This window comes from Mauremys reevesii, linkage group 1 (genome assembly GCF_016161935.1).
Source record: "Mauremys reevesii isolate NIE-2019 linkage group 1, ASM1616193v1, whole genome shotgun sequence".
NCBI lineage: Eukaryota > Metazoa > Chordata > Testudines > Geoemydidae > Mauremys > Mauremys reevesii.
Genome location: NC_052623.1, coordinates 104038386 through 104062956, shown reverse-complemented (window position 1 = coordinate 104062956; position 24571 = coordinate 104038386). Strand labels below are relative to the sequence as shown.

Below are 24571 nucleotides of genomic sequence, written 5' to 3'. Positions count from 1 at the left end.
GTGGTTGATACGCTGGAGGGTAGGGATAGGATATAGAGGGACCTAGACAAATTAGAGGATTGGGCCAAAAGAAATATGATGAGGTTCAACAAGGACAAGTGCAGAGTCCTGCATTTAGGACGGAAGAATCCCATGCACTGCTATAGACTAGGGACCGAATGGCTGGGCAGCAGTTCTGCAGAAAGGGACCTAGGGGTTACGGTGGACAAAAAGCTGAATATGAGTCAACAGTGTGCCCTTGTTGCCAAGAAGGCTAATGGCATTTTGGGTTGTATAAGTAGGGGCATTTCCAGCAGATCGAGGGATGTGATCATTCCCCTCTATTCAGCACTGGTGAGGCCTCATTTGGAGTAGTGTGTCCAGTTTTGGGCCCCACACTACAAGAAGGATGTGGATAAATTGGAGAGAGTCCAGCGGAGGGCCACAAAAATTATTAGGGGGCTGGAGCACATGACTTCTGAGGAGAGGCTGAGGCAACTGGGATTGTTTAGCCTGCAGAAGAGAAGAATGAGGGGGGATTTGATAGCTGCTTTCAACTACCTGAAAGGGGGTTCCAAAGAGGAGGGATCTAGACTGTTCTCAGTAGTAGAAGATGACAGGAGTAATGGTCTGAAGTTGCAGAGGGGGAGGTTTAGGTTGGACATTAGGAAAAACTTTTTCACTAGTAGGGTGGTGAAGCACTGGAATGGGTTACCTAGGGAGGTGGTGGAATCTCCTTCCTTAGAGGTTTTTAAGTTCAGGCTTGACAAAGCCCTGGCTGGGATGATTTAGTTGGGGATTGGTCCTGCTTTGAGCAGGGGGTTGGACTAGATGACCTCCTGAGGTCCCTTCCAACCCTGAGATTCTATGATTCTATGATTCTATGAAACACAGAATAGAGTCAATCCCTGCCTGAAGGGTGTACAGGCTAAAGAATAAAAGAAGATAGATACACTGATTGATTCAGGATCAGGGATGGCTTCCCTAAAACTTTTAAGTTATTCTCTAGCTTTTTTCCCTAAATTATTGAGTGAATAGTTCTCAGATTAAGCTCCCTGATTTTCAAGAAAAAAGTTTCAGTTTCTTGCATCTGTATTTGACCTGTCACTCATCTCATTCGTCATGTAGCTCAGTACTTTAGTCCACCAAAGTCCTCCATGAATTCCAAGGTCCCAGAAAATTACATGTAGGGAAATAATAACTCTTCTAAAAGTGAGAAAGTCAGTCACAGGAAAATCAGTTTTAATCTTTATGTGTGGCCTCATCCTGCACCATGAGTTGTGCCAATGACTTAAATAGGAGCCGAATCAGAGCTTGAGCCAAGAGCCCCACTGTGACAATCAGAGTCCAGACATCCCAGGGGAGAACAGGGGATATGAACTCCATCCAAAGAATAAGCAATTGAAATCAACTGATTCTATGTAATATTATTGTATTATAAAAGTGGATCGAGTAAAGTCTTTTATGAAAGCTGGTGACTAATCTCATTGTGAAATGTAGGTATTAATACTTTATGAGGAATTATGGATATTTACTGATATTATGAAATCAGTTTAATTTATAATCTGTAACCAGGGCCAGCCTTAGCAGTGGGCAGGCTGGGTGACCACCCAGGGTGCACCTTGCTCAGGAGGCACCTCCGGAGCAGGGGTTTCATGTCTCTCCTCCCCACACTCCTTTTCAGCCATCTGCAGCTGCTGCTGCTCCTGCTCCTCCCTAAAAAGTGTGGGGGAACCACCGCCCATTCCCCATGTGCCCCTGCCCTCACGCCGTCCCTCCCCTCTGAGTCCCCACCCTCACATTGCCTTTCCTCCCAAGGCCCTGTCCTCGCATCGCCTCTTCCCCCCCAAGACCCTGCTCCCTGATTGCGCCTCTCCGCCCACTCCCCCATCACTTGCCCTTACACTTTTAAAAGTGATGGGGCCAGGCCCTCTGACCCCCACCCCCCATTCTGGCACCCCTGCTCCTGCCCCCTCCCCCTGCTTGGAGCTGCCCCGGCCATGCTGATCCTGGGACCCTCCTGTCTGCTGTGCGGGGGCAAGGGGGCTGATGTTCGGGTATCAACATCCCCCCACCTGGTCTTTGCTGATCTGGGGTGGGGAGACCGGAGCCTGTGCTGCTGCCTCTGGGTCACAAGTGGGAGCTGGTGGCTGCTGCTGCTAGATTGAATGAACCTCCAGACTGGTGGGTGCTGAGCTTAAAGTGACAGCACACTGTTTCTCCCACTGCCCCAGCACACCCTCTATCTTTCCCTGACACACACACATACACACTCTGTCTCTCTCTCACACTCCCCCAACACACACTTGTATTATTGTTTAAGCTGCAGCAAAGGGCTCTCTTGCTGAGGCAGAGAGGTAACACAGTGGTTTATGGTTCCGGGTGCCTTGAGGAGAATGTCACACCCTCAGTAGCAATCACCTAGCCATTGCCATGGTAACCATAACACTTGTGACACAAGTGAGTCTATTGTGCCATGCTCCTGCCTCTTAACCACTGGTGAGATCCTTCCCTAGCCCAGCCCCAAGTGATTGCTTTACTTCTACTAAGGCAGATGCTGCTTTCCTGATTGCAGAAATCAAACTGGAGACACACAGTATTACTCAGCATCCCATCATCTCAGACATATAAGTGGATCTTCCCATTTATCCAGATGCTTCTACGCACATTCTGCATCCCCATATGGCATTTACTCTGCTGATCCCATCAGCCATCATGTGCCCTGCTGCTCTCCAGGTGGCAATTACTGTCAGCTTGTGAATATCAGGGAGGATCTGCCTGCCCTTTTCCATGTTGCTTTCTATCCTTTTGTGGCATGATGGCCACCATCTTGGTTGTGAGTGAGTATTGCACAGAGCTAAAAGCTAAGCTAAGAGATACTGCTTCACCTAAAGAACTGAGTCCTGTAGCTGGAAACTATAACAGACTTGTATCCTTTTTGGCCTGGACACAGAGTGGGGACACATACCACACTGTTAATAGTGGGTTGTAGGGTCACATTGTGGCGCTGGTTTTACAATGTTTTTTCATTTAATTTTAAAACAAAAATGTGTTTTCTTGGTAACCACGCTACCTGTGAGTGACATTCCTGTCCATTGTGCCCTGACCTTGGAGCCCTGCACTGCTACTCAATACAGATTGATGGTTTTTACTCTCTCTAACTCTCTGTTATTCTAATCCAATCTAATCTGATGTCATCTGCTTCGATGCACCATCGCTCATGCAGTTTTCACTTGGCTGCTTCCCCCCAGTTCTGTAGTTTCCAGGTGAGAGTTACCAGGTTGATGCCATCCTCAGAGTTGTTTGCCAGCAGCAGCCAGCCTTCCCCAGGCTGAGACTTTCTTGAATCCCAGATTTCCTGAGGTACCACATAACAGACATTTCTTCATCCAGACAAAGACTAGACTAGACTCTTTGCTGCTTTTACAGATCCAGACTAACACGGCTACCCCTCTGATACCAGATTTCCTGAGGTAGCTCCCAGTTTCCTGGCTGGGACATAGAATTTAAAGTAAAATTCTTACAGAGGATATAGCTGGGAAAATTCTTGACCTGAACATATCCAATATTTGAGCAGATAGCAGTGTCCCCTGGGAATGGCAATTAAAAAACATTAAATTTTAAGCTTAGAGTTTTGAACTACATGATTAGTGAAGTGAGAACTTGAATGACTGAAACTCTAGTCTTTGTCTGATGAAGAAATGTCTGTTATGTGGTACCTCATTTTGGCACTGGAAGCATCTGTGAGCTCAACTGTTCCAAAGCAAAATAAAATGTTAACCATTAATGGCAGCTTCTAATATTTTTTGAAAGTCTGTGCAATCTTATCTCAACAGCACGTTAGTCAGTGTGTCCCTTTGAATTTGAAACAAATAGGAAATATTTTACAGTGAAGATTGTCTTGGTATATCAATTTTTAATTAATATAAATTAATATTTGGAAACAAAGACATTCTCATGACCAAAGTATACCCACTGGTAGAAATGTATGTTACTAACATAGAAAGAGAAAGATTTAAATTTACCATACATAGTTAAAAAAAAATTAATTAACACCCCTGCATGATAGGTAGGTAATTATATCAATTTTACAAACGGGAAACTGAGGCCTCAATGATTTAGGGCCAACATTTCAAATTTGAATGCCTTAAGTTATCCAGAATTATAATTGATGATAAGACTGTTGGAAGGGATAGAAAACCTTGCTGGGTTTAAACCCATCTCTAACTATTAGAGATTAGGATGAAACATAATGTGGAGGCCAGATTACCCCACATCTGCCTACTGCAAGGTTTTTGCACCTTCCTCTTAAGCAGCTGGTGCTGACCACTGTCGGAGACAGGATACTAAGTAGTTGGACCCTAGGTATAATCCAATCTGGCATTTCCTGTGTTCCTACACTGATTATCAGAGATGCTGAGTATCCACAATTTCCATTGAAGTCAATGACGCCCAAGTTTGGAAATTCTGGCCAAAAGGATGCACCAAAGGCTACACATAGTTAGGCAGTGGCAGAGTTAGAATTAGAATAAGGAGCTTTTGGCTCCCAGTCTTATACCGTTTTCACTAGACTCTCTGTGGTAGGAATAAAAATGGGTGGGTTTTCTTTCTGTCTTGCTTGTAGGATGGCATTAGCTATAAAGAAATTCATCAAAACAACCTATATTATCTATCTGGAGCTGAAGAAGGTTCCCACCAGAGAACCAGAGATCATCTTCTTAGATGAAAATATACAGCTGCGCTTGGGGAATGAGGTAAACACTGTGAACCAACAGCAGCAGGCAACTTTTGAAACATCTCAGCGCATTGCTCATGGGAAGGAGAGACGCTGTGTGCTGAAAAGGAAAATCAGACGCAAAGTGGTGGAGGAGAAGGTTCTAACTGGTGAACTAGAGCCTGAGCCCCGTATTATAATGGAGGAGGCAGAAAGCATCACCCTGCAACAGGAGGAGGAAAAAGAAAATATCAGGGCAGAAGGGGAAAGCGCAAAGACATATCGTGGTTTTAATACAGATATCTCCCCACAACAGGAAGAGAAGAGCGACTGTGAGGTACAAACATTCACCATTTATTATGCAAATCATGGCTTCTTTGTACAGGTGAAAGTGGGCTGGTACAGGCTGATACAGCATACCGGTAAGAAGCCGGTACCAGCCTGTACGCAGTTGATGTTAAAGCGCTGCTGCGGCAAAGGACCCGCCTTAAAGTGCTGCCACGGCAGCACTTTAACATCGCTGCCCCTTCCCCCTCCCCCAGGCCGCCGACACAGGGTAAGAGGGGCAGCTGCCCCGGGGCCAGTGATTTAAAAGGGCCCGGGGCTCCTGGCCACTGCCATCAATATCGTAGCAGGAGCTGGAGTCCCGGGCCCTTTTAAATTGCCGCTGGAGCCCCGGGCAGCGCAGGCCAGGCAGCATGGATGGGCTGGCTGGGGGAGGCTGACCCCAGCCCTGCCTCTTCCACCAGAGGCCACGCCCCTTCTGCCAGAGTTCATGCCCCTTCCGGGGGCCCGGAGCTGGGCCCCAGTACCAGTAAGTGTTTCATATTACTTTCACACCTGCTTCTTTACCTCTCACGCTCCAGCCCTCTCTCTGTATGCCCCATGCCTTCACTTGGCCTGTTTATTCCCACACGCTCAGAGCATCTTGTCTGTATGCTCCTGGTCAACTCTCTGCACACGTGAGGCTCTTTCTCTGCCCACTTAACCCTACGTACAACAAGGTGCTCTCTATGCACACATTTCCCTGCATGCTCTGGTCCTTATCTTCACACATCTACTCCTGCAGGTTTCTGGCCCTTATCTGCATGGTACTGGCCCTATTTTCCCTCCACACACTTATCCTGCATGCTCTGGGCCTTCTTTTTGTACACCTATCTCATACAGTTCAAGCCATTTTATAAACTATGACATTACAGATTAAGGAAACCTGCTGTGAGATTTTATAACTCATCTGGCACCAGGAAAGAAGCTTCCTCTCCAATTCAGGCTTTAACTAGACTCCTGGTAGTATCAGTCTTTTGAATGCAGGTGATGTAAGTCATCTGAAGGAACTCAAATATGAAATTGCAGAACTACTACCTGTGGTATATAACCTATCACTTAAACCAGTTTCTGTACCAGATGACTGGAGGATAACTAATGTGACACCATTTTTTTTAAAGGGCTCCTTAAGCAATCCTGGCAGTTACGGGCCAGTAAGCCTCACTTCAGTACCAGGCAAATTGGTTGAAACTATAGTAAAGAACAGAATTGTCAGACAGATAGATGAACATGATTTGTTGGGGAAGAGTCAGCATGGCTTTTATAAAAGGAATCATGCCTCACCAGTCTATTAGAATTCTTTGAGGGGGGTCAACAAACATGTGGACAGGAGTGATCCAGTGGATATAGTATATTTGGACTTTCAGAAAGCCTTTGACAAGGTTCCTTACCAAAAGCTCATAAGCAAAGTAGGGAGCTATGGGATAAGAGGGAAGGTCCTCTCATGGATCAGTAAAAGTTAAAAGACAGGAAACAGAGGGTAGGAATAAATTGTCAGTATTCAGAGCGGTAAACAGTGGTTTCCCCCAGGAATCTGTAGTAGGACCAGTGCTGTTGAACATGTTAATAAATGATCTGAAAAAAGAGGTAAACCGTGAGGTGGCCAAGTTTGCAGATGATACAAAATTACTCAAAACAGTTAAGTCCAAAGCAGACTGCAAAGATTTACAAAGGGGTCTCACAATACCATGTGACTGAGTAACAAACTGGCATATGAAATTCAGTGTTGATAAATGCAAAGTAATTCACTTTGGGAAACATAATCCCAACTATACATTTGTAGTGATGGGGTCTAAATTAGCTGTTTACACTCAAGAAAGAGATCTTGGAGTCTTTGTGGCTAGTTCTCTGAAAACATCTGCTCGATGTGCAGTGACAGTCAAAAAAGCGAACAGAATGTTAGGAACTATTAGGAAAGAGAGAGATAAGACAGTAAATGCCACTACTAAATCCATAGTACAACCACACCTTGAACACTGCATACAGTTCTGGTCACCCCATCTCAAAACAGATGTATGAGAAACTGAAAAAATACAGAGAAGGGCAACAAAAATTATTAGGGGTATGGAACAGCTTCCCTCTGAGGAGAGATTAAAAATACTGGGACTAGTCATCTTGGAAAAGTGATAACTAAGGGAGGATATGATAGAGGTCTATAAAATCATGACTGGTGTGAGAAAGTGAATAAGAAAGTGTTGAAGCAGCAAAGAATCCTGTGGCACCTTATAGACTAACAGACGTTTTGCAGCATGAGCTTTTGTGGGTGAATACCCACTTCTTCGGATGCAAGCCGAAGAAGTGGGTATTCACCCACGAAAGCTCATGCTGCAAAACGTCTGTTAGTCTATAAGGTGCCACAGGATTCTTTGCTGCTTCTACAGAACCAGACTAACACGGCTACCCCTCTGATACTTAAGAAAGTGTTATTTACCCATTCACATAACACAAGAACCAGGGACCACCCAATGAAATTAATAGGCAGGAGGTTTAAAACAAACGTAAGGAAGTACTTCTTCAGACAATGCACAGTCAACCCATGGAACTTGTTGCCAGGAGATGTTATGAAGGCCAAAAATATAACTGGGTTTAGAAAAGAATTTGATGAGTTTGTGGAGCGTAGGTCCATCAATGGCTATTAGCTGATATGTTCAGGGATGCAACCTCATGCTCTGGGTGTCCGTAAGCCTCTGACTACCGGAAGCTGGGACTGGATGACAGGGGATGGAACACTTGATGATTGCCCTGTTCTGTTCATTCCCATTGAAGTATCTGGCATTGTCCGCTGTCAGAAAACAGGATACTGGGCTAGATGAACCATTGTTCTGACCAAGTATGGCCATTCTTACATTTTTATATACAAAAGGCTTTTCCCTTTTCCTTCAGATCTATGAGGAATCTGGTCCCCTGGCTACAGTTACCAGCCAGATCCTTGTAGCTGTGGCTGGTCTGAGAGACACAGTGAAAACCAATGCTCGGGCAGCTGCAATAATGTTGACCTCAGTCCTGAAAGAGCAGAGGCACAATATTAAGGAAAAGGTAAGAGGTTGGGAAAGTTAGAATTCTCTTTTCTGGATCTAGAAGATGGAATTTGCATTCTTTAGAGTCTCTGAGTTGTCTTTCTCTTTACAAGTTTGAAGCCTGTAGCACAGGCTCAGAATCATCTTTTTAAAAAGATAATCCAAACTCTTTCCTCAAGGACTGTGCAGTCCCCTCTTGTTCTGCTTAAAAGGTAGATGAGCAAATCCTTCCTATGTCTTTCTATGAGTATTTGTATCCTGTCTATATAAAAGCATAGTCTCAAAACAAGAAAATGCATCTGAAATAACAGATGTAAATTGGGGTCAGCAAATTGATCATCCAAACCTTAAACAAAGCATTTTTAGGGAATTGAGATAGTTTGGTTGATTTTTATTTCTTTTCATTGTTTTTCATTTTCACTGCATCTTTGCATTTCCTAGATCTGGATGTGACTAGAAGCCAAAATAATGCAAGAAAAAAAAACACATTTGTGGTATTTCCAGACTCAACAGAGGCAGGAACTACCAGAAATCCTGTAAGGAACCCAGTGTTCAAACTCTCAAATCCAGTTTTGCAGACACAGGAGGTTCAGATAGTTTGAAAGAGTGTCCACATTTTGGATGTGTATCTGATACAAATATCTGAACCCTTAAAGATTCAACTTTCACTAATTATAAATGGTCATTGGGTAATCATTATGTGAATTGTCACATGAGATCAGGATTACTCAGAAGCCCAGCAATTACAATGGTGACACTTGATGAACTGGATTAGCAAATCTTCCCATATATGCCCTTTGTTTGTTTCTCTATCAGGGCCTAATCTTGCAAAATGCTTAGTGCCCTCAATTCCTATCGAAACTGATGGAAGTTGAGGGTGCACAGTATATGCTCATCACCTTGTAGCATAAGGCCTTTAGCTCTTCTGACCCCTGGAGTTGCTTTGTTTGTTATTCAGCAGGAGTATTCTGTAGCACCATGAATCAATCCCACCCAGACACTCATCATTGCTAGATTCAGGCATAAACTGGAAGGGGAATGAAACCACAGAAGAAACAGTCTCTAAACCAGTTTTATTGTTTTTTTACAGGTGCCAGAGATCATGGATATTATTTATTTCCACCTGCAGGCTATCGAGGAGGCCAGTGCCAGACAGACAGCTATGGGTGCTGTGTGTTTACTAGCTGAAAAGCACACAAGAGAAGTAGTCTCAGCCCTACTGAGACTCTCGCTCCCATGTGACAGGTAAAATTGCTGCACTGCTCCCTTCATGGGTTCCAGAGCTGAGTGAGGACAGAGGAATCTGGTCTCAATCCATTTCCCCATAGATGGAAAGATAGGAGGAACAGGATGCTGAATACAATAGAGTTCATCCCAATGACTCTTTGATATGTAAAATAGGGTTTGTAATTAAAAACAAGAAAACCAAATAGAGCAGCAGAAGTCTAATAATCCCTGTCAACTTTGTTATGATGCAGACTCAGAGTGCCTTCTGCTATCAGGGTGTTCCTCCATGCCCTTTTGAAGGACAGCAATTTTTTCTACTGAAGACTACATGATCCCAGTTACTAAACCTATGTCTCAGCTCCCAACTGTGCTACTCCAGAACTAAGGTCCAGTTCCTTCACTGACCGCCACTCATGGCCATAGCTCTACTTACTAGCACAGTACGACTGTGAAGAGATCTGTCAATCACATATTCCTGTGTTTTCGAATCTGCAGCCATGTCAGTCAGATCTGGGAGGCCCTAGGCAGAGCCAAAAAAAGTGTCAGTCTCCGGGTGCTTGCTGAGCTCCTGGAGATGCTAAAAAGAAGACCATGCCTCAAGAAGAGTGAAACCTCTGAGTCAAGAAATAGCTTTGAGGATAATGCCTCTCTTTTGCCTCTAGCTGTAAGTAATAACCCAAATATTACCCTCCTATCCCCCAGCTTCCAGACTTGTCTATACGGCTACCTAGGAGTTATATACTTCATGGCAACCTGTGCAGGGAGCTCTCATCTCTTGGAAGATGGAGAGACCTAAAGAGCATGATATGCTGCTGGGTCTTTCTAGGACAACTCTTGGATGGTAGCTTTTACTGCTGCAGGAGCCTTTCCAGAACTGAGCAGCAAGGAAGGAGAAACCAAGGGTAGGGGAAATTGGTCTGCTTTGGCGTTTTGGAACTGGGGTCCTTAGTGTTGGATAGCACTTTGGGGTACATTTAGGGTCTCAACCTATAGTAGAGGCTGGTCAAAATCTTCCCTTTACCTCTTCACCTCCCTCCATTGCATTGGTATGGAATTTCATTGTAAACATTGGCAGAGACCCTGAGACCAGAGTGGCTGAAGACTGGGTCAGGTATTATTTGTGGAGTAACACTGGGGAAGGAAGAACCCCGAGAAAGGGTAGATTTCTTGATTGGACTTTTTCTGGAAGGGCAGGTCAGTGTTTGTTGAAAGGGGTGAAATTTAACCCAGATCTAAACTTTTGCTGATGTAGCTATGTCAGCTGGGGGTACGATGAGCAGTGATCTCTAAATGACATAGCTGTGCGAGCAAAAGCCCCAGGTGTGGATGTAATTATAAGAGTAAAACTGCATTTTTACCAGCATAGGTTATGTCTCTCAGGAGGGCTGCAATAAGCTGTGCTGGTAAAAGCACAGTTTTGCTGGTATGAGCTGCATCCCCATTAGGAGCTCTTTGCTGGTATAGTACACTGGTATATATACCGCCAAAATGCTCCCGCTGTAGACCTGACCTTAATTTAGCTGGAGACCCAAACAACCCACAGGCCAGAGAAAGAAGGGTCCATGTTACTACTACAACAATGTATGGCCTCCCTCCACCAAGAAAGAAATGTATAATATGCTCAGTACTGTATGTCTGAGATTGAAGAGATATAGCTCCATGGCACAGGGAAATGAGAGAAGTCCTTCATGTCCTTGCCAAAGCCATGACAGCTTCCTCATCTTTTCCTGCTTTGCCTCTCTCATCACCCAAGACATTAACCTTCTTACAGGTGCATGGAACATGAGTACTTTTGTAGGTCATGACATCAGCTACTCATACAACAAGGGGTTCACTGTGAAGCAGACTGAGGGCTTGGCTACACTTGCAAGTTAGAGCACATTAAATCAGCCCCGGGCGCCCTAACTCCTGAAGTGTCCACACTGGCAAGGCACTTAGAGCGCCAGAACTCTGCAGCTGGAGCATTCCTGGTAATCCACCTCCATGAGAAACATAAAGCTTGCTGCACCCCAGCTGAAATGCCCAGGTGTCAGTGTGGATGACGTGTTGCATTACTGCGCTGTGATTGGCCTCTGGAAACATCCCATAATCCCCTGAAGTCAAGTGGCCACTCTTGTCATTGTTTTGAACTCGGCTGCAGACATGTGGGTATCCCCTTTCAATGCTCCATTTCTGACAACTGGCATGCTTATCTGCTCTGGGACAAAGCAATCATTACTGTGGAATGCTGCTGTTGTGAGTGTGTGTGAGAGATGTGGCACAGGGGAGGGAGATCTGCTGCTGTCTGAACTTACAAGATAGCATGCTGACACACTCTCTGCCCCCCAAAACACACTGTCTCTCCCTCCACATACACACAACACACTCTCTGTCACACTCCACCCCACCCCCTTTGAAAAGCACATCGCAGTTACTTGCACACTGGGATAGCTACCACAATGCACTGCTCTTTGTGGCATTGCAAGAGCTGCTAATGTGGCCACGCCAGTGCGCTTGCAGCTGACAGTGTAAACACAGAGCAGCATTTTCCCTGCTGCAGTCTCTGAAGGCTGGTTTAACTCCCAGCGCTCTACATCTGCAAGTGGAGTCAAACCCTGAGTAGAGCTCATGTCATACTGGAATGCTCCAGAATGCCGCTCTGGCACTTTTGGAGGGCATTCTGGTACTTCTGGTAGTATCAAGTAGGAATAACAGTTCCAGAACTATGTTCTGGCACCTCTCTTTTTAGGACTCTCACACTTCTTCAGTACAGCCAGGCCCTGCAGTTTATGAAACAAGTACCCGGGATGCAAATCAAAGCTGGGCCTTTGTAGCATGGTAGTGCCGTGTTCTGGCTGCTCTAATGACAATATTTCAGGGGACACAGTTCCATCTTCTGTGATTTACTGTGAGTCAGGAGAGGAACAAAGCATATTTGTGGCAGAGAAAAAGAAATATTGGAGTGAAATGGAGGCTTTTAGAGTTAAATTTGTGTCTAATTTTTATCTTTTTCAGGCAACAAGGGCCCTGTGCATAATATTCAGTAATAAAGAATGCACAGTGCCTATGGATGCCTTTTATGTATCTGTGTTAATCTTCCTGATCATTCAGCTGCATTACCTGGTGAGCCTCCCAAAGGTTGTGTGTGGCTGGGAGGACAGGTTCCAAACATCCAGCTTTGTGAGGTAATCTCTGACAAGGTGCTAATTAGGTGGATAATCCTATTTCTGTGAATCACCATCATCAAAGTCTCAGTGGTAATCCATGGCCCTATAGTTTGAGAACCTCTGCACTAGAGGAACTTCTGATTTAGCAACTTTCCTATGGGATGATCTACATAGGGGAAATTCTGAGGAGAGTGTTTAGGACACCCCGCTTAGAAGACAATTCCCCAGTCAGGCCTAACCCCTGGAAGAATATTTCTGTCAGAGCAATCTCTTAGAATAATGCTCCCTGATGGGTTTGAGATAAGAGGCTTTAATTAATGCAAAAGAAACAGTATCAATATTTAATGAATGTTCTTTGGAGGATGGGATGGGAGGAGGTTAATCTATGTATGTTTTTTTAAATGCGGATAACAAGGAAAGTATTAGAATGTCTGGAAACAGAATCTCTCCTGCTTCATCTCTTCTGTTTGTTCTCATTTTGATACCTGTACCCACTGCCTTCTCTGCTTATTTATTTGTGTAAAAGGCCTTATGTACTGGGTGCCAACAATTAATTAACAAAAACATGAAAAAGCCATAAGATGCTGCATTAAAAGAACTGAAATGAAAAAAGAAATGTTTCTAACATAGTGTGCCAGGCCAGGGATAATCTAGGGAGGTGAGCTCTGTGTAACACTCAGCCGATCTTGCTTCACTGGGTTTCCAGTAAATACTGAGGCTTTCTTCCGATTGTGGTTTTTGGAGTTTCTTACTCCTTTGAATTTCATTTGGGGTTTTCATTTGAGATGAACCAAAACCCCAAAAAGACATTCAGCAGGAATGTTTGCGTTTTTTCTTGGCTAGGGTAAAAAAAAAATGCAAAAAGACAGTTTGCCTCCGAAAGATAAATTCATCCTCAGCATTCCTTTCCTTAGCTTAATTGGCATGGGGACAAGATGATTCCCAGCAGATGCTTGCTATGAAACAGAGGAGAAGTGGGGCTACCCGCTGGCCTTCCCTGACTCAGAAAGGCAGATACTTTGGGGTTCAAGTTCAGATGTACTAAAAATTCCAAGTAAACCTCAAAGGGCTCAAATCCCACCCATACCTAAACAGATGGATTTTTCCCAACACTTACTGCAGTTTAGTATGGTGATGCTCATAGGTTTGAGATCTTGGCTGTACACCAGGGCTACAAATGTAACAAACATGCTAAAATGTAAACATCAGTGTTAGCTATGCTGTACATGTATGTCATTTGAAGGCATAGACCTCAGGAATTTTGGCTCCAAAAACACAGGCCTGTCCTACCGGAACCAAATAAAGTCTTCATTAGCCATATTTCTTGACCAGTCCAGGCACTCCCTGGTAACCATTTGAATAAGTCTATGAGATGCCAGTCACATAATTCTCACTCTTTCCAGTACAATACACCATGTGGTGAAAAAGGGGGGGGTCAAAGTCTCATTTATAATATAAGATGTGCATGAGAGTGGTACTGATGGCTTAATTACATTAGTTTATTAATTTAGCATCTTAGCCATAGGCCATTGCACAACCCCTAAAAACAGATATATATTTTAAAAACAAAAATTAAAAACACAAGTTTAGCCCTTCAATTGCTTTGCATAACAAAATCTATGTTTTGGTGTGTCTCCAAATATCACTCATCTATCACTCTCTTGTCTGGAATTTAGCTGTGCAGTGGAGGCTCTGAAAGCTGTGATTAAAAGAGAAAAATCCTCTTTGATGCAATCTGTGAGTCTAGCAGGAGGCTGGGACCTTTTATCCATGCCAGAGACTTACCTGGAAGGAGTTCTCCTTCTGGCTAGGTAAGTTATTGGAACATTGAGTTCATCTGGCTGTGCTGGCCAACGTGGTTTCTGTCTGGAGTATCCTCTATTCCAGGGGTAGGCGACCTATGGCACGCGTGCCAAAGGAGGCACGTGAGCTGATTTTCAGTGGCACTCACACTGCCTAGGTCCTGGCCACCAATCCGGGGGGCTCTGCATTTTAATTTAATTTTAAATGAAGCTGCTTAAACATTTTAAAAACCTTATTTACTTTACATACAAAAATAGTTTAGTTATGTATTATAGACTTATAGAAAGAGACCTTCTAAAAACGTTAAAATGTATTACTGGCACGCGAAACCTTAAATTAGAGTGAATAAATGAAGACTCGGCACACCTCTTCTGAAAGGTTGCCGACCCCTGCTCTAGTCCTTGGCTTGTTTACTCTTTCTCTCCCAATAGTAAAAGTTTTGATATGTGTTCTACAGAGCCATTGTAAAACACTACCGGAGCCTGGATTTTGCTGTGTTTACCAAGGTGTCCCCTCTCCTGCACCATGGGGATGACAAACAGAAGCTGACCGCAATGGCCTTGTTCACTGGGGTAAGACTCTTATCTGCTTTGAAAGTTTGGGATTCTTGGGAACCGCTCACTCTCAGGCTAGCTCAGTGAGGTAATGGGTCATTTGCATCAAGGTCTCAGTTGATGCAATCTCTCCATTGCCCTACACCTTATATAGTCATTTATACCAGTGCAAAGTGGGCATAAAACATTGCCTTTCTGATTTGGTGTGACTTACATCCACTTTGTTCTGGCCTAAAATGACCACATAAGGTGCATGGCAACAGAGAATCAAGTCCAGGAAGTTTTATATCTGATATGACCCATAGGAAAATCTTTCTATTTGCCTGTCAGCTACTTATTATGTGTTCTGCCTCTTTAGCTTCTCTCTACTGAGTCCACATATGTGACACTAAAAAAGCAATATATTCTGGGCCACCTGAAGAACTGGCACATTGACCCAAGTCCTACTGTCCGTTGGCTTGGTCTTCTTGGACTTGGAAATGTTGCACTTCATCTGCAGAAGGTGAGTGATGATTGTTTATACATGAAATCAAACTCTAGAGGACTGCCAAGGATATTTAAACCTACCATGAAAGCAATGAAACAAACCACACCTCTACCAAAGTAGAATAAGAAGTGCTAGAGGGAGTCAGGACTCAATGAGAGATACCTGGCACAGCCACAGAATCTGCCCATGAATCTTCAAGGAGAAAAATAACTGTTCCTCGCTGTCTCTAATAGCCTCTGCCTCAGCTACAGGGGGATGAGCACCTTTGCTGTGTATCTGGGTATCTTCCTTTCCATCCATCTTAGAAGAAATGGCTATGGGATTGTGAGATTGTTGTTATACTTCTAGGGATGTGAGCAAATTTCCATTTCTTGTAGCAGAAAGAAGTCAAAGCTCTGCTTACTGATATCCTGGAGACTTTTAATGACCCTGAGGAGAAGGTAATTCTGATGGCTTTTGAAGCTGCTACCAAAATTGTCACCCGCCACAAGCACAAGGGCCATCTTGGCACAGAATTTGTGAAAACTGCCAGACAGCTTCACCCATTCCTGGCTGACGTAAGGCATAATGGTGGGGGAGACTGTTGAAGTGAGTGTGGTTAAACCTTTGTGGGGGTAGGGGGAGGGGTGTTAAAGCTTGTGTGTGCATGTCAAATAAAAATAGAAGCCAAATCGTACTCTATAGCAAACATTGTTGCTACTCTTGTCTATTACTGTATTGGTTGCAACTCCTGTTTTCAGGTCTCGTTAGGTAAGAATAATTTCTGATGGAAAAAGGAGACTTGCTCCCATAAGGACTGGAGACAAAGACTAAGTACGGACAGGCTAAAATCCTATCTGATTGGATTCAAGCAATATAAAGGGCCTGAGTCTGCATTTTCACTGGTGCAAATGAGGAGTAATCCACTGAAGATAATGGAGTTACACCAGCATGAAATCTGTGTGAGGGCAAAAATCAAGCCCAGAGTGTATAAGCAATAATACACTATGGGGTGTGCTATTATTGTCATACACAGATCACAGGCAACAAAATAAAAGGCATGGTGTGCAGATCTGGTGTTATATATATATACACACACAGACACACAAACACAGTGTATTACTTGATAGGGTGTGCAGATGCCTAAGCCGAGAGTGTTGCATCTCCTGCATGCATCTGTCACTGATACTGCACATGCTGGAGATATTAAACATTGCCTTAATTCAACAACATTTAGCACTTACAGGGTAGAGAGCTTTTCATCTTCAAAGTGCTTTATGAACTTTAACTAATTAAGCTTCACAGAAGCCCTGTGCAGTAGGTAAATGTTATCCTCATTTGTGTAGATGAGAAAACCAGGACACAGATGTTCAATGACTTGCACAACCAAGGTCACACTATGAGTTACAAAAGCCTCAAAGTATAAGTGGCCAAACCCCAGGAGAGGGAAAGTGAAGAACACTTTAAACTAGAATCTTATGCCTCTCTTATTTGACTGTATTTTGGGGCCTCAATACTACAAGCTGTACACATACACACATGAAATAGAAACAAATGGGAGTTCTTGGCTCTGGCTTTAGCATTCATTCGATCATTCCTTTCTTTAACCCATTTAATCAATAGAAATGTTTGACACAGTCTGGCTTTTGGTAAGTTAAAAAAACAATTTTCTCTCCATGGTTTGCATTATGCTGTGATCACTCAGTAAATTGCATGGAAATGCCCTTTGTTGAGGTTCTTTCCTTCGTCATTCACAGGAGAGGCAAAAAATATGCTGTGCTGCAACTGAGCTTTTTGGGGATCTGCTCAGGGCCCTGAATAGGAAAGATAAATCCCTCATGCAGGAGCAGGTCCTCAGCAGTATGGTCCCACTGCTGCTGAATCTGCAGCAACAGCATCCTGATGTGATCAAGGTAAATGCCACTGCCATAAGTTCCACAGCACAACACTACAAGCCTGATCTTCAGACTTTCCTGCTAAACTCCCAAGGCTGCATCATCTCACCTTTTTCATGATAGTATCCCAAGACTCCTGGTTTTCATGCTATCATACATTCTGTGCGGGTCGTTAGTGAAGTGGAGATTAAAAATCTATTCCATTACCAGGAAGAGAGGGATATGAATGGCTCAGACAACTATATGGCCCCAACGGACTACTTCCCTATGATCACTATGAACAAAAGTATGTTAAAGGCCAGGGGGAACCATATGGCCTACTGAGCCCTCCCTTTAATATTCATTTCAACTGCATTTCCATTCTCAGTTGTCACCTATTTGATAATATTATCAGTACTCCTCTCTGTTAACTCTAGAAACCCTTCTTGTCTCATCTTTTATAGAGTTGTACAGACACCTTACAGGAGTGTAAAGTCTTCTTGGGATGGACCTTAAATGACAACCAGGAGTCCTGGGACACTCTCTGTGAGCATCTTGTAAGGGAACTCTGGGATTTCCTTCATTCTGCATGTTGCTTTTTCAGTGGTGTGGGAAGAAAAGAAGGGTAACAAACATAAGCTTCATTTTTAAATTGTGAGGGACTTCCATCTCCTCCAGTACATCACCTGACGTGGCTCATGAAGTTCCACAGCATCGCCATCTGGTATTTCTACTCTTTGGGGGTAATCCAGTCATAAAAAGTTTTGTTTGGAAAGGATTGTTTGTTGATAGGCACTAGGCATAGGTTTGTGGAATATAGGTACTAAAGGGATGTTCGCGCCTCACTAATCTGAGATTTTTCTTTGTTTTTTTTCCAGATCGAGCAATACCCAGGAAGACTATGGAGCTTCTTACACCAGGCCCAAGAGTATCTCAGAAGCCCATGGACTTCTTCAGGAAGAGCTGCCGGCATATTCATAGGTAAACACTAAGTTATTTGATCTCCTTCAGCTTCCATCATCACTCTTAACAAGGACTATTTCCTACAGCAGCAAGAGCTAATCCCTTAGTTCCAAGAGTCTTGATTTCCATCACCTGAAGGATTTAACACTAGAGTTTACGCAAAAATAGAGGAAACGCATTAGACCCTTAACATCTCTTGTTATTCACACTACACTACCCCTAAACCACTTTCCAGATATCCACCTCATTATCTTGGAGTTTGGTGGCAGAACAAAATATTAGACATTTCACTGGAGGGTATGAAATGTTATGTGACATTAATTGTTTTTATTTACCTCTAGACGTCATAATCCAGCATATGGAATACAGCCTAGTGAAAAAGGAAGCCATGGATTTATTGCAGTGTGGTAAGTAATGACTTACCATTTAAAACCAAGTGTGCTTCCTTGGCATTGAAACACAGACATCTACATAGATCTGTCTGTGATTGCACATGTCCATCCTTCACTTCAACTGTGGTATCTTCATGTCAACCTTGTGTGACAATTGCAAGCTGAGAACCAGCAACCAGTTACGATTTCCTGATTCTCTGCCCCAGTGCAGGTCAAAGCAACCTCCTTTACCTTGCACTCTCTCTTGGAGAGGGTTGGCAGTTAGCACAAGTTAGAGGCACCCTTGGCCTGCTCTAACCTGTATCAGGGTAGAGATTCAGGGTGCCATAACTGGTTGCTGGTTCTCATCTCCCCACCACACCCTCCCTTGGACTGCCGTAGGTCGCTGTGTGCTAGACACTCCCCTCGTCTCAGGCAGAGTGAGTAGAGCACTTATCCTTCTATCCCAGGGGCTCTAACTGCTCAGCAGGGAAGCAAGCAAAAAACAACACCCAGAGTTACTCTCTGCAATCCACTGGGTGAGCTGCTGAGCTCCTTGGGCTGCAGATGGGGTGGTTGGAGGCAAATGAGGAGGTGGCACCCCCTACCTACTCTTCCCTATTTCAGGCATTAAAAAACTACAGGATGCAGCTCAGATAACACTGTTACATTCATAATCAAATACACGTTTTCTTCTTAAAACAGTCACCTTCAAGGGCCACAGTTTAGAGGCTTGAGGTTTACAAGTGGCCCTTGGGTTACAGGTTGGACTATCACGGCGTAGATAACTTAATCATAGACTTTTTGTAGCTTTTATGTATATGATTCCATCAATCATCAGAATCTATTCCAGACAAGCCTCTGGAACCTCTCCCCCTCCCTCACCCATGGAGTAGTAACATGACATTTAGAAAGAGATCAGGCTTTCAAAGTTCACACAAGATGAGATGAGAGCAGGCTGCACTCAATGAAAGTCACTTAAGAATAAGATTAGACAGAGCTCTCCAAGTCACATGTGACAATGGGGGTGGAGAGGCTTCTGGGATGCGTGAGTGATCATGCAGGAGTCCCGATGGTAGCTGGGACTGGTGACAGTAAGAAGATCCAGGTCATTTCTGTCTTTATGCAGCAGTTCTGCCCTGCCCTTTGCTCTTTGGTTCAGCTTTGATGTCTTTACCATTAGAATCAGAACTATCAATCCAGACAGTTGCCAGTATCAGCACTGAGGAGGTGAGGCAAGTATGCAGGCCTTACCCACCACCATGTGCCATGGCCTGCTGCTTCCTGTGGTAAGCTTTGCCTCATTTTGTCTAATAGAAACATGCAAAAATGAGCAATGACCTCAATTATTGTCACAGTGCTGGTGTAATGGATCCAGGACTACAAAAGACTTAATATTCATAATCTTTATCAAATTCAAGTCCTTCTCCAAAAGCACAAGCCCTATCTTCTGAACTAAAGGAGATTCTCCATTAGCTGTGACAATATTTGTGCTTATATGTAGAGCTGGACCCACAACCAGGAAAACACATCTCAAGCAATGCTGCTTTGTTGAAATTTCCACCCCAAAATTTACAAACCCAAGAGGCTCAGAAAGTTTAGAGGAGGTGTTGGAAAGGCTCTAAGTCAAACCACTGAACTTTTTGAAGTTTCTGCATTTCTAATATAAAGTGTCATAGTCCCAAAGCTTAAAATCAGACAACTAAGGAATAGTCAGAAGCCGTACAAGTAAAATAGTGAAATATAAATAAATAGGGCTCAGATTCAGTGCCCATTGAAATCAGTGGCAAAACTTCAATTGATTACAAGATATTGTATACTGTGTGCAGTTTTGTATCTCTGAATCTAGAGGGATGTAGCTCATTGAGGAACCCACGTGGGGTTCTCTCAGATGTTTAAAGGGATCCATCACGTCCCTTCTGAAACCCTGGCAACTTCTCCAGTTCTCCGCTGCAGATCCGGTATTCCAAACCAACATCTTGTGAAAAAAAGAGCACTGGATGAGTCACCTTTAGAATAATGGCATCTCCTGTGGAGTCACAGAGGAATCTCTATAGGATACAAGGAGTAGATGGGGATGCCAACTAGGATATTGGGAACAGGGGAAGGGGAGGATTCAGGAGGTACCTGGGATATACTGGATTTAGGTCACAGTCAGAAAAAGGTAGAGACTAGAGCTGGCCGGATGCCAACAATTTTGTTTCATGAAGACTTCGAGGTTTCAAAATTTGTTTTCATTCTGAATTGGAATGAAAACCAAACTTTTTGAAAGTTTTCACAAAACAGAATATTGTTGAAATGCCCATTTTCAGATTGAAAAGTGAGGTTTGCTGTCCTCCTACTCCTAACTGACCAGAGAGTCCACCTCAGAAATCTTCCCATTAAATATGTCATCAAAATCGATACAGCTCTACAAAAAGTTGCGGTTTCAAGGAAAACTGCATTTTCTGACCAAAAAAAAGTTGTGTTAAAAATGTTATTGCCAATTCTAATGGAGACTTTTTCTGTGGGAAATTGTTGATGTTTTTTGTGCTGTGTTTCTAACTGGACTTTGTTCTATGTTTCAGTTCTTGTGGATTTGCTGTTTGATTCTGAGGCCTCTGTCCACACCATGATCACCATCCACCTCAAGATAGATCAGGAATCAATAACGTGTGCAATTCTCAGTGAAAATTATCTTCTCCATCTTCCTAGAACTTTATTTTATAATAGTAACATCCAGCAATTAACAATTCAGTCAACTATTGCCAGCATTCCTCTGTTAGATCATCATGTCAGAGAAATTGCCTTGTTTGTTTGTTCTTTGGGGTTGTTTTTCTGTAAAAGTTGGACAATTCAACCAAGAATGTTCACTGATGTTTGTGATGGGAGGTATCAAACCCACGCTGGGCCAGAAGGGGTTAATAAGAACCTGTGGGCTCAATCAGCCTTGCCCTGCTATACTGGCAATAGGTGTCACACCTAGAGGAGGGAGTTAAAAGGACAGAACCCAGGCCTGTTGGGGGCTGACCAGAAAGAAAAGCGAATTGCTGACTCTCACTCAGTGAGAGAAGCCTGGCTGAAGTCAGGATGCTGAGTGGGACTGCTGGCAGACAGAACATCCATGAAGGAAGGTAGCCCAAGGCAGTTGGGAAGGAGAGTGGGAGGAAGTGAGTCCTCTAGGATTCTCCCTGGAGGGCGGGGTCCTGCAGAGAGCAGGAAAACTCCAGCTGAGTCAGGAACTGCCCTGCCAGGGGAACAGAGAAACCTCTCCGGCAGCAGAACTCACTGCTTGGGCAGAAAGCACCAAGAAGCTCTACAGTGAGCCTGGGAAGAGACTTAAAGAAAGAGGAGCTGATACCCTGTGAGCCCAAGAGGAGTCTGTGGCAGAGGCACAAGATAGAGCAAGGTAGGAGATGGTCCAGAGAGGCAGCCAAGGGTCTGTGTAGTCAGGCCTTGACTGCTTGTTAAAGGGTCCCTGAACCAGAACTCAGTGGAGAGGGATGGCCTGGGTTCCCCTACTGAAGAAAGTGGAGCTGAAACCCCTTGACGAGAGCTAAGGCCTATTGAAACCCCATGATAGCAGAGGTAAGTCAGGAGTCAGACCTAAGTTCTAATGTGAAGTCCGTGAACTTCACCTTTGTTGGACAGTTGGTTTACCCCAGAACGGGTGGAACTATATGTGACCTGGCTGGAAAGCCAAGTTGCAAGGAGAAGCAGCCCCCGCAGGGCCAGAGCAACTGTCCATAGAGGATGCTAAAGGAGGAAAGCCTGCTATACTGTGCTCATCTGCAAAGGGGCACACCTGTGAGTCGCTCACTTACATCTTACATTCAGATTTAAATAGGAAAGGGAAATGACCCACAAAGAACCACAGATGAATTAGTCTCTTAACTGGTTCTGTTTTCTACCAGATTCCAAAAGTTGCATCTAGATTGTGATTCCACTTAGGTGCCACAGAAGGGACTAGCTCTGTGGCCCCTCTGTTCTCTGAATGAGAGGTGCAGAACAGAAGTGGTCTCAAGCCATCTCGGCCATACAGCATGGAGCTGGCATGTACAGGTATGTCTATACTGCAACTGGGATCATGCTCCCCAGTCCAAGCAGACAGACTTGTGCTAGCTCTTCTAGAGCTAGTGCACTAAAAATAGCAGTGTGGACATTCAGCCTCCTGAAGCCAAGGCTGCCCTGGCTCTGAGGTTGGGTGGCTAGCCTGAGTGCCAGGGCTGCAATGTCCTTGCTGCTAATCTGTAGCATGCTGGGTTTAGCAGAGCTAGTAAATGTCTGTCTACCTGGACAGGAGGCACTCTCTGAGCTTCAGTACAGATACACCCCAAAAGTACTCCATAGTGCTCCATGGTGATCCACTGGCCAATGAAAGAACAGCTGGAGTCTCATCCAACCTTCCTTTTATCAGAAGGATGGCAGCTGGCACTGGGGTGGCTAAAGAGAAGAATACATTTTAAAAATCAGTGAGTTGCCAGGGCTTTCAAAGAAGGATAAGGAGACCCTTTCTTGCCTCCCCACTTTTAATATGGAGTACTATGTATTTCTGGGCTGCCTGCCATCAACGACCCAGTGCTGAGCTGTGTAGCTTGCTTCTCTCTGATGATAAAGATACGTCTGTGTTATTTTGCAGTGTTTTAGTTAAATGCTAATGCCTTTCTCATCATTTCAGAGTTTTCTTGCCAAAGTGAACTCAAGCTGCTGCAGTAGACTGCCTGACTGAGGAAAAATATTTCACAAAAAAATTCAGATCATCGTTTTTTCAAATTTGCAGCACCACTTTTTTTTCATTTTCAGCAATTTTTATGAAGATTTTTATTAGAATCATTATCAAAATATTAGAAATATTTTGTTTATTGAAAATATTGTGAAGTTCCTGTCTCCCTAATATAAACTGCTATAACTTCCCAGACGTCTAAACAATTCAGAATCACAGAAAATCAGGATTGGTCAATAGCCCAAAAAGTACAGTGGGAAGACTTATAGAACTAGCTGAGCAAGTCTGCACATATTTGCCTTTCAGCAGTTATTTGGTAGTTCCCCTCACTACAGAAATCACCGTTACTCTTCACAAAGGAGTTTTCTGCAGGAACAAACAGGAGACTGGGTCCCTTACACTCAAAGATAAACAGGAAGAGAAAAGAACAAACAAGTAACCCTAAAAACAGTCTCTTTATTAATTCTTTTTTATTCTAGGTCGTTGAATTCATAACTTTAAACACAAGCCAGGGCTAGCACTCTATCCCATGTATTTGAGAAGCTTACCCTAGAACTGCCCACTTAGGTTCTCAGGCATCCATTCTTTATGGCAGCTACAGAGGAACACTGATGTGTCTCAGATTTCTAAACGTTATTTCTCATACTTACACTCCAAGGTGCAAGATGGGAAGGAATCTTCTGACCTCAAATCATGCTCTTCCATGACCAAGTATCCCAAGTCAATGTTCTTCTGAAGAAAGTCGTTTGAGTGAGACGCCTATAAAATTATTAAGGCACCTCCTGAGATGACTGAGGAGTCAGTATGGAGTCACATGGGATATGAATAGGTGTCAGGGAATGCATGGGATGTAAGGGGTAGGCAACCACGAAGATTCATGAGGTGGGTTTAGGTTTAGGTCATAGGGAGACATTTCTGGACTGGGTTAAAACTAGTAGGAAATATCACTGCTTAAAGACTCCATGGCTGCAGGTCCAAGAACTACTTAAGTCATAGTTTGAGATCTACTCGCTTAGTATGTAGGGATGTGTGAGGGCATAAATAACTTCCCCTCGTGCACTGAGGTCTTTGCACTCATTAAAGTCCTAGCACCCAAAATGGACGTGGGTTTTTATGTTCAGAGTTAAACTGAGTAAAACTTTGTACTTACATCAGAGAGGGATTTTCCTTAGTCATGGTTAAACATAACTGGTAGGAAAATGGCCTCTTGAAGAAGAACTAGAATACTAACTGTGCTTTCACAATCTTTGCCATTAAGTTCCCGCTTGACCATTAGAATCTGATAGGTGCTTGTTTCTGGTAGTATCACTAAGCTTCACGTGTGGTGAGGGGTTGGGGAGGGGGTTGCAGAGACCAACACCCTAGTGAGACCTGCTATAAGCACTGCATCCAGAAAAGCAGATGGAATGTGACAGCTGCACTGTTCTTGAA

The 24571-nt window shown here is 43.8% G+C and overlaps 1 protein-coding gene across 12 annotated transcripts; it reads left to right on the top strand.

Annotated features, from left to right (window-relative positions):
- The first annotated feature begins 2463 nt into the window (after positions 1 to 2463).
- LOC120378342 (maestro heat-like repeat-containing protein family member 6) lies at positions 2464 to 23186 on the top strand. Of its 12 annotated transcripts, none has more exons than XR_005587507.1 (16): positions 2464 to 2819; positions 4604 to 5030; positions 7901 to 8053; positions 9125 to 9279; positions 9757 to 9925; positions 12256 to 12425; positions 14084 to 14218; positions 14668 to 14782; positions 15123 to 15266; positions 15632 to 15691; positions 16988 to 17143; positions 17569 to 17661; positions 17983 to 18085; positions 18409 to 18474; positions 21006 to 21826; positions 23096 to 23184. XR_005587507.1 is itself a non-coding variant. In XM_039497115.1 (16 exons), the coding sequence occupies exons 1-16, from the start codon at positions 2770 to 2772 to the stop codon at positions 21025 to 21027; spliced, it is 2244 nt and encodes a 747-aa protein (XP_039353049.1). In that variant the 5' UTR covers positions 2464 to 2769; the 3' UTR covers positions 21028 to 21174. The 12 variants fall into 12 exon arrangements, 3 of the variants coding, with proteins under 3 accessions (XP_039353049.1, XP_039353048.1, XP_039353050.1); XR_005587505.1 differs by having other exon boundaries at positions 15632 to 15808; positions 23096 to 23183; XR_005587506.1 differs by having other exon boundaries at positions 15629 to 15691; positions 23096 to 23182.
- Positions 23187 to 24571: the final 1385 nt, after the last annotated feature.